Consider the following 10792-nt stretch of genomic DNA (forward strand, 5'->3'; position numbering starts at 1 on the left):
CAGAGAGGGAGACTGTTTTTCACAGAACTGATTATTTAAGCCATGTTGGAAGTTTTTTTAAATTTTCTTTTAATCCTACTTTTATCGTAAGAGATATTTAGTTCGGGTGCTAAAGACCTGCATCCAAACCACTACAAAGGAAAGGAAGGAAGTTTATGGTTTAACGTCCCTCCGAAAAGGAGGTCGTTATAGGAAGAGCACAAGCTCAGATGAAAGAATTAGGTTGAAGGAAATCGGCTGTGTCCGTTCACAGAAACCTTTTCGACATTTGATTAAGTAATTAGGGAGAGTCACGCAAAAACCAAAATATGAATGACCAGACGGCGATTAGAACCGCCGTCCTGTCTAAAACGAGTAAGGTGTTTTATCACTACGCAATCTCCCCCGCTTCCAGACAAGTGTATCCTTCATCATCGCCCCCATCACCATCATCATCATCATCATCGTGATCATCAACTTCATCAGAAAAAAACAGTCTTCAAGTAAATTCGCCGTAATATTAAGTGAAAGTGATATATACGGGGGACGTACTCTTGCTAAGATTATATCAGGTTTTAGTATCTACATATATACTCCGCTAGCCACCACGCGGTGTGTGGCGGAGGGCACTATTCGCACCAAAGTCATATTTCTCCTCCCTGTGTTCCACTCGCGGATCGCGCGAGTGGAAACCAACCCTCTAAACCCTCGAATTTCCCTTACCTTTGAATGGTGATCATGCGTGATTTGAAAGTTGGTGGTAATAATATATGCTCTACATCCTCGGCGAAGATCGGATTTTTTTAATTTAGTGAACAGCCCCTACCGTTTAGGGGTCGTCAATCTGCAAGTGTGTCCCACTTCAAACTTTCTATGAGATTTTTAACGTTCTCGCGATGGCTCAGTGTACCAGTCACGAATATTGCCACTCTTCTTTGGACCTCCTCAATCTCTTGAATCACACCCAACTGGTAAGGGTCCCAGACAGACGAATAGTAAGACTGGACGAACTAAAGTACTGTAAGCAATTTCCTTTGTTGAAGGACTGTATTGCTTCTGGATTCTACCAATAAACCGCAATCTAGAATTCACCTTACCCATTACTCGTGTAATCTGATCGTTCCATTCGAGATCATTTCGAATAGTTACACCAAGATAGTTGACGGATGTTATCGCTTCCAAAGACTGGATATTTATTTTTTACTCGTACATTAATGGGGATTTTCGCTTTGTTATACACTGTAGGTTACACTTACTAATATTGAGAGATAGCTGCCAGTCACTACACTACGCATTTATTTTCTGCAAATCCTCATTGATTTGTTCATAACTTTCGTGTGATACTATTTTCCTGTAGACTACAGCATCATCGGCAAACAGTCTAATGCCGCTGTCGACATCATCAACCAGATCGTTTATGTAAATCGTTAAAAGCAGCGGACCTATTACGTTGCCTTGGGGCACACCTAATGTTACGCTTGTTTCTGTTGAAGTCTTCCCATTGAGGACGATATACTGCTCTTTATTTAACTGCATGTGTCATCGGATAGACCATAAGCGCGCACTTTCTGGAGCAAGCGACAGTGCGGAACTGAGTCGGACGCCTTTAGAAAGTCGAGGAACATGACATCAACCTGGGAGCCGGTATCTAGAACCTGTTGTATATCATGCACAAAGAGGGCCAGCCGTGTCTCACATGACCGCTGTTTTATAAAACCGTATTGATTTCTGCAGATGAGCTTCTCAGTGTCTCGAAACGTCATTATGTCTGAACACAAAATATGTTCCATGATTCTACAACAAATCGATGTCAGTAAAATTAGCTGGTAATTATGTGCATTGCTACGGTCGCAGTTTCGAATCCTGCCTCGGGAATGGATGTGTGTGATGTCCTTAGGTTCGTTAGGTTTAATTAGTTCTAAGTTCTAGGCGACTGATGACTTCAGAAGTTAAGTCGCATAGTGCTCAGAGCCATTTTTTGTGTGCATTCGATTTTCTACTCTTTTTATAGATTGCTATAATCTGGGCCTTCTTCCAGTCCCGTGGAACTTACCGCTGTTCCAATGATCTCTGACAGACGATGGAAAACAATGGTGCTATATTTGTAGCATAGCCAACATGAAATCTTACGGGTATACCGTCTGGGCCAGATGCCTTCGTGGCAGCTAAGGATCTTAACTGTTTTACGATCCCAGATACACTAAACACTATGTCAGCCATCCTTGCCTTTTTTCGATAATTGAAAGGGGGAATGGTGCAGCAGTCCTCTACCGTAAACGAGTTATTGAAAGCTAGGTTTAGAATGTCGGCCTTCTGTTTATCATCATCCGTTGCATAACCCGTACTGTTAGCAAGAGAAGGTATTGAATTATTTGTAGCGTTCATAGATTTTACGTACGACCAAAAATTTTTGGGGTTATTTTTAGAATCTGCATATAAACTATCTCTTTCAAATTCGTTAAAGGAATCTCTCATTGGCCTTTTGACAGCTGCTTTCATTTCGCATAATTTCTGTTTGTCAGCGCGACAGGGACTACGTTTAAAACGACTGTGCAAAATTCTCTGCTGTATTAGCAACTTCATGATGTTTCTTGAACCAAGGTGGATCCTAACTCTCCCCTATATTTTTGCTAGGCACAAATTTCTCTACCACATTATGGACAATACCTTTAAATTCCGACCAAAGATGCTCAATATCTTTGTCGCCCGCGGTGAATGCTTTGATCTGACTCTGAAGATATTCATTAATGACACTTTTATTTGCTTTCCCAAGTAAGAAAACTCTACGCGTTTTTTTTTTTTTTTTTTTTTTTTTTTTTTTTTTTTTTTTTTTTTTTTTTTTTTTTTTTTTTGCAACGTCAACTGACACAGAAGCCACAACGACATTTTGTTGCCAAGGTATCTGATATGTTCCCATCTCGATTTGGTTTTCTAATCAATTGCTCAAGGTTGTATGTTGAGAGCGCTCCTAGAATAACTTCACACGAGTCTTTGATTCTGCCCTCTGTGATAAACGTGTAAGTTTCCCAGTCAATGGACGCCAGCTTAAAGTCTCCACCTATAACTAATGGATAATTTGCATATTTATTTCCGATGTACTCAAGACGTTCCCTGAAACGTTCTGCGACGTTTATTGCGGATACTGGTGGTCTATAAAAACATCCTAAAGCAATGGTCACTCCCTGTCTGATTGATAGCTGTATCCAGACTATTTCACAGTCCGACCCAGTATCGATCTCAACCGCGTTTAAACAGCTTTTAACTGCAATAAACACACCACCTCCCATAGCATCAGTCCTTTCATCCTAAAGATTGTCCAATCCGAGTTCAAAATTCCACTAGTATTTATGTCTGGTTTCAATCATCTTTCGGTACATAATACAATATTGGCATTACCACTATTTCGGAGAGTAACTCTTAGATCTTGCTAACTAACAATTTTTACAGTTGACACACCCACATCAGTGACATGAACAGGTAATTTTTCAGGCCATCTGTTTGTTTCCCGTGGGGAGGAACCTAATCTAAAAAAGAACCATGTGTACGCCACATGTACTGTGCTATCCATGTAGCTGCTACCAGTGTGTAGGGCACCACTGATCTATCGAGGGGCTTAATACAACTTTCCACCCCATAGCGTAGGTCGAGGAATCTACAACCATTTTCGTCAAAGAGTCGACGTAGCCTCTGGTTTAGATTCTCCACTCGACTACAAACCAGAGGACCACAGTCCACCCTGGGTACGATGCTGCAAATCGTCATCTTTGCTTCCACTCCTCGAGAGATGGAGGCCGCCTTCGCCAATTTGGCCAGCCGTCGAAAGGACCCAAGGATTTCCCAGGAACCCCGACGACTGGCATCGTTGGTGCCCACACGTGCAACAGTCTGCTGCTGGCTGCACCCTTCACGCTCGATAGCCGCCGGAAGGGCCTCTTCCACATCCCAGACAAGGCCCATCTTGAAGTATTAGTTTCTAAAAGGGAAAGCCCGACTCTGGAGGCCGCATTGATATTGACAAAAGTGATTAGAGAAACAGTGTAGCTGCTAAAAAATTTGGAAGGTCAGCCCACAGTTCTGTTAAGTTGTTGGTGCTTCAGTCTGCAGTCAGGAGGAACCGTCTGAGACGTATCACCCCGAAGTATTTGAAATAATCATGGAGTTAAACTGAGAGATGGGAATGATGATTTTAGAGTTGCAACAAGCACGGCCTTCTTAAGAAGTCCTCAAAGGTTACGGATAAAATTACTGGGAAATTTTTGAAAAATTCCCTCTATCATCCATACTGGGGTGTTAGAATCCCCTTCACGGTTCACAGGAGCATCAGGGACGAGGTTTGGTGTGACGTTAACCCTATGGCACACAATAAAAGAAGGAAAACTGTTGCCAGTAGCATTTACAGCCACTGCCACTGTTTCGAGATCCCTTGTTGGGGGAATATGATGCCACACTTTGGTGGAATCCCATTGATCCAGCCATCCTTTTCAGCTTGTGGACTGATGTCACGCCAGTCTCGTCAACATTCCTAGTCATAAGGAGCATGACTGTCGTCAGATTTTTGAAAGATCCCTAACGGCTGTCATGTTAAAACTCTTAGCACTCGGCAGACAAGTAGACTGAGGTAAGTAAAATAATCGCATGGCTGGGTGACATCATCTTGGAGTTGTTCGGCCACCTTGTATAGCTCTTCCGATGTGATACCACGTCAGTGACTTGCGTGTCATTTAAAGATGATGTATAAAGAGTAGGACAGCGCGAGTACTCAGTCCCCAGGCGAAGAAAATCGCTGTATCAGCCGGGAAACGCACTAGAGACTCTGTGGTCAAGAAATAGCGCCACTAACCACTACACCGCGAGCTGTGGGCTAGGGTAACAGTTTCTGATCGATATAGACTTCTTTCCGTTCATGGAAGATAAAGTCCAAATCACACCGATGTTTCAGGTTCATCCTGAGGTAGTTGCATATTTCGGCTGCTCACAAAGGAGTACTTGTAAGCAAGTCATCTAAATTCTTTTCGAGTCGACTCAAAGTAAATGTCCGAAGATTTCTCTATTGTTCAGTTAGAAGATTTTCCTGCTCGGATCTGAATATCTACAGGCATAAGAACACAAAGAGTTAATAATAGGTCTACCGGCCGCTGTGGAAGAGCGGTTCTAGGGGCTTCAGTCCGGAGCCGCGCTGCTGCTACGTCGTAGGTTCGAATCCTGCCTCGTGCATGGATGTGTGTGATGTCCTTAGGTTAGTTAGGTTTAAGTAGTTCTATGTCTAAAGGACTGATGACCTCAGATGTTAAGTGTCATAGTGTTTAGAGCCATTTGAACCATTTTTTGAATAACAGGTCTTTTTATAAGTTTTGATGAGTTGTTAGTATGTACTGAACTGGTAAGGTGATTGTGATTTAATAAAATATATATCGTAAATTTCGTCTTACCATAGCCAAACTGAGACCAAAGACGCCCAGAAACGTCGACACGTCGTGGTAACACTCGGTCCAGTCCAGAAGAAACCGCACATGTTTGGTTCCACTTCCAAGGTCTCTGCAGATTCAGAGTCTACCACTTAACGTCAAATATACTACAAAATAACATCTATTCAGACTGGTTTGTCTTTCAACAAGACATTCGACACTGAAGATAAACTCAAATAATAATCTCATATTAAATCATCTATCCATTGATTAAGTTTTTTATACGTTGGGCATTTTTTTACGATTACCTCCTGATAGTTACATTAATAAAGAGTCTTATACTACAGTAATAACAAAGCAGATTGAACAAGGAAAAAACCAGTTCTACGTGTAAACTTTAACCTCCACTGAAGATCGTGAATCCAGCGTCAAATTCTTTACGTTTTAAAAGTAATCCTAGGTCTTGATGCTGGATGGACTCTTAACAGTCATATTTGTCACAAGAGATAGCACGAATCTTGTAATTAAAAATCAACTGCTGCTGGAACTCTTCTCTAAGATTACCTTGTTAATTCTTTCGTCTGCAGCCACTTCCCCCAATTTTTCTTTTGCAATCGGAAATATTTGTTTCACCTGAAAATAATATTGCCCTTTAAAATATAAATAAGCAATATTAAATCATGAGGGTTAATTATACACAGACATGGTACAAGCTTAATCAGTATGTGAATTAGCTTTGCACCCTTTGTGAAAAGTTGGTTCCTTAACCAATTTATTGTTTTAACTTAACCCCCCAAGCTTTATTCACGAAGTGATAAGTAATCCAAAGCTTTAAACTGCCACAGAGCAATGATCTAGTCCGATTAGCCACAATAATTTACGAATAGCAAAAAGTACTATTTCTATTAATGCTACCATATTCGTGTAGAATGTTACTTACATGAAGAAAAAATAAAGAAACAGAGAATTTCGTCCACCTCACTAACCACTCGTTCGGCAGGTTTGAGACTTGTCTTAACACGTGGCAGTTGAAAGATGAGAGTTGTTATACATTCCTATCTGCCAAACTTACCTCAGTCAACTCTGTTCCAAAACTGAAGCTATGAGAGCTGATGGTGAGTCATGACAGCATAGTTCAACTGATAAGAGCATTCCAACCGAATGGCACGTGTGTAGGTTCAGTTCTAAGTCCGGCACAGTTATTATCTATTAGCGAATTTCTGAAAAACGCACACACCCCAGCAGAGTGAAACAGACATGTACAAAACCCGGTTGCATTACAGCTAAACGTTTTCTGGGTGTCCTGAAGAAAATCGCTCCTTCATACAATGAATATTTATGGAGAATGTTAATGGAACCTTATGCACAATTGTTTTGATTGGTATTTAGATATAATGGCAGCATAAGAAGTGTCAGGATGAGCAACGCCTCACCTATTCCCATACTAAGGAAATTTTCATCTACCGTAGTCATTCAACATATATTCGTTGAAATATAGACTTCTGTATCCATTTAGTGCCTGACACTTAACCCCGATTATATTTAATAATATCTTTTCACTTAGCCGAATAGTAACAGCGGGCTCAAAACGCGCCTGGCATTTTCAGCGGCCTATGTGAACTCACAGTCTCTGGAACTGGCAGGGATAGACAGCAACTGTGTTTCATCTGAAAGTGGCAGGCGTATTGATTCAAGATCTAGATGCACAAAAGTGGCTCTGAGCACTATGGGACTTAACATCTGAGATCATCAGTTCCCTAGAACTTAGAACTACTTAAACCTAACTAACCTAAGGACATCACACACATCCATGCCCGAGGCAGGATTCGAACCTGCGACCGTAGCAGTCGCTCGGTTCCGGACTGAAGCACCTAGATCCGCTCGGCCACAGCGGCCGGCAATCTAGCTGGAAACCACTAGCGAGGGTGAACGAATCTTTTTTTTTTTTGTGGTAACTTAAGGAATTAGGAAAGGAGATAAGGAATTTTTATTGTCTGTAATACAACATTCAGTCACCAGTAATCCTTATTTTACAATTGTTGCCTTCTTTGGCCCATATAAACAGATACTCGTCAGCATTCAGCTTATTCTTTCTTCTTGTAGACAAAGAAAAGGGCTTGTCGGGAACCAATGTACCATAGAAAACCTTAGCTAGTAGGCTGCTTATTGAATTGGTCAGCAAGGTCAGTGTCTATTGCCTTCATAGACTTGTACACAGGAACACTGCGCCGCAAACGGCGACGATAACCACGTCGTACAGGCATTTCAGTGGTACGTTAACACAAGTGAACGTTGCCAGCCAACACCCAGGGACACCCAAGAGCAAAGCATCCGCACGCGTCGACAGCCGCAGAGCTGCGGAACAGAGAACTCCATGCGGGTCTGATGCAAACGTTTTGGCTTGGAAGACGTGGAGTATAGCGGAGAGTACAGACCTTCTAGCTGAGGTTCCCTATGGTACATTGGTTTCAGACAAGCCCTTTACTTTGTCTAGAAGAAGAAAGAAGAAACTGAATGCTGATGAGTATTTGTTTACATGGGCCAAAGTAGGCAATACTAAATGCTGGCCAATTCAATAAGCAGCGCCTTATTTTATTGATACTTATCAATATACAGGGTTATTACAAATGATTGAAGCGATTTCACAGTTCTACAATAACTTTATTATTTGAGATATTTTCACAATGCTTTGCACACACATACAAAAACTCAAAAAGTTTTTTTAGGCATTCACAAATGTTCGATATGTGCCCCTTTAATGATTCGGCAGACATCAAGCCGATAATCAAGTTCCTCCCACACTCGGCGCAGCATGTCCCCATCAATGAGTTCGAAAGCATCGTTGATGCGAGCTCGCAGTTCTGGCACGTTTCTTGGTAGAGGAGGTTTAAACACTGAATCTTTCACATAACCCTACAGAAAGAAAAAGCATGGGGTGAAGTCGGGAGAGCGTGGAGACCATAACATGAATTTCTGATCATGATCTCCACCACGACCGATCCATCGGATTTCCAATCTCCTGTTTAACTCTTTGATGCACAGATTTTATGTTTAATTAATTTTTTAATAAAACATGCATTTTCTATGTCTGGTGGGGTTGCTAATAAAGGAAAACATGAATTAAAATTTTTTATTGTATTGATTTTGGTTTTAGATGGTGGTATATATAATATACCACCATGCCACTTAGGGCCGTACCTAAAGTTTTTGAGATATCTTGGTTTGTGCTTGTAACTCACCTTTAAATTCTACTCTAAGCAGTAATAATTAGTATAATTAATGTAAAATAATTTTATTTCTGGCAATTGGTCATTTACAATACAAAATCAAATTACAAACCTTACAAATAAAATATGTTTCTTATTCCTTTTTGTGAAAATCTTGAAAGCACCTTTTTGTTTTGCTAAGGCACAAAGGCACTTTGCATTCAGCGCACATCCAGAAAGTGCGCACTTGCTTCTTTTTTGTACTGCATTTCGCACAACGTCTGGCGGTAGTACGCTCTGGCTGGTGGGATGAATTGTCGAGACGCTGGCGTGAGGAAACATATGGCTTGTTTTTCTTTACGTGGACTTGACTCTCATGAAGTCTAGATGGCCTCAATGGTGTTTTCTGGGTTACTAAGCTTTGCAGGATACTCATCCTGAAGACTTTGGCAGTCATTTTTTCTCTATCGCCTAGTTCCTTCCAAATTATATAGCTGTTGACGATACTGACATCAAGCAGGTGAAAGAATATTCGGTGCCACCACTTTTTACTTCTCCGGCTTATTTCATATGATTTTTTCAGTTGGTCGAACTTGTCGACATTGTTCATGTGTGCATTGTAATCCATCACTGCTTGAGGACAAGGTAGCTCTATGCGTGAACCATCTCTTTCACGGCGAGTCACTGTAGTAACTTCAGGACTGTGAAAATTTGAAAGGAGATGAACAGCTCTCTTATCTTTCCACTTCAAGTAGAGGATGCCACAGTTGCTGACCCTCCAGTCAAATTCACCTCTGCTTAATTCTTTGTCTGTTTTTAATTTGGGTAAATGTTTCCTTGTTGGTTGAACTGTCCCACAGGCATATATGTTTCTCTGCTGTAAACCAGCCAACAAGTTATAGCTATTGAAATAGTTGTCGAAATAAAGATAATGGCCTTTATTTACGAGTTCAGAGGACAAACTCAGCACTACATGCTCCCCAAGGCCTGTTTGCACTGTGTCACCTACTTTTCCGGTGTAAATATCAAATTTCAAGTTGTAAGAGGTCTTGTCACACAGCATCCACACTTTGTAACCACGCTTTATGGGTTTATCTCTCATGTATTGTTTCATACTGTTGCGGCCTTTGAATTTGATCATTGACTCATCAATTGCTAGGTGTTTGCTGGGTTGGTAACACTTGGAAAAAGATTCAGATAGTATCTTGATCACTGGTCGCAGCTTGTACAGTTTGTCATAACCTGGGTGTCCTTTTTCTGGATGCAATGTGTTATCATTCAGATGAATGTTCCTCAGTAACCATCCAAACCGATTTACTGCCATCAGAGATGCAATATAACGATCATGAAGTTCTGGGGCACTAGACCAGTAGTCTCTGTATGCTGGCATACGCTTTATACCCATCAAAATGTTGATTCCCAGGAAAGTTCGTATTTCATTGTCAGTTGTTGGAGTGAAAGACTTGCCAGATTGCGTCGCATATAAATTTGTTTGGAAAACGATTAGCTCAACTAGCTCTTTTGGAAATATTTTTTCGAATATATCGATAGGTTCTGGATCATCAATGTCCCTAATAAAAGCACTTGGTCCTGATTCACTGTCGAACTGCATTCCTGAGGTAGCATTGAATTGTTGTCCCCAAGTTGGCGCTGTGTCAGCAGCGCGTTTTGGCGGAGTGGACTCACTTTCTTCCTCGCTCTCTGAAACTTCGCCTTCAGACGACACAATAGCCTCCGCAACAATGCTTGCTTCATAATCAGATTCGTCATCTGTGGTGTCAACAGTGGAATCCTCGTCTGATGGAATTTCACACAATAATCGTTCGATTTCTTCATCTCGTAAGCCTCTTCTTGACATTTTCATTTTCAAACAACAGCCTGAATCCAAGTAAAGAATACGTAAGCAAAACAAAATGGAGAAAGAGCTAAAATAAGTCACAACACAATTAAAAACTAAACTTTGTAGCGGAGGATTTCGAATTTTATACTAGGAAACGAAATGCAATAGAATACTGCTACATGCACGGTGGTACAAATAATATACCACCAAAATAAATTGTATATAAATAACGGAAGATTGTGCATATGAATGTATACATGGGTTCATACCGTAGCTGTGACGTCCAAGATATGGAAAAAACACAGGCGCAACAAGAAATTCGTTATAAACCACTATTCACACGCAAAAACCATGCACAACTC

The 10792-nt window shown here is 41.0% G+C and overlaps 1 protein-coding gene across 1 annotated transcript; it reads right to left on the reverse strand.

The window, feature by feature from the left end:
• Positions 1–370: 370 nt before the first annotated feature.
• Positions 371–10448, reverse strand: LOC126184419 (piggyBac transposable element-derived protein 4-like). Its single transcript, XM_049926807.1, has 2 exons — positions 9143–10448; positions 371–456 (listed from the first exon to the last, which is right to left on the reverse strand). The coding sequence occupies exons 1-2, from the start codon at positions 10446–10448 to the stop codon at positions 371–373; spliced, it is 1392 nt and encodes a 463-aa protein (XP_049782764.1).
• Between the last annotated feature and the right edge of the window lie 344 nt (positions 10449–10792).

The sequence above is a fragment of the Schistocerca cancellata genome, chromosome 4, assembly GCF_023864275.1.
Source record: "Schistocerca cancellata isolate TAMUIC-IGC-003103 chromosome 4, iqSchCanc2.1, whole genome shotgun sequence".
NCBI classification, from domain to species: domain Eukaryota; kingdom Metazoa; phylum Arthropoda; class Insecta; order Orthoptera; family Acrididae; genus Schistocerca; species Schistocerca cancellata.

What these genes read in the sequence shown, in the direction of transcription:
- LOC126184419 (XM_049926807.1), bottom strand. Translation starts at nt 10,448, where the DNA reads ATGTCAAGAAGAGGCTTACGAGATGAAGAAATCGAACGATTATTGTGT. An exon ending in ATATGAAATAAGCCGGAGAA is followed by an intron (nt 457 to 9,142) that starts GTAAAAAGTGGT and finishes TTTCTGATGAAG; the next exon opens with TTGATGATCACGATGATGAT.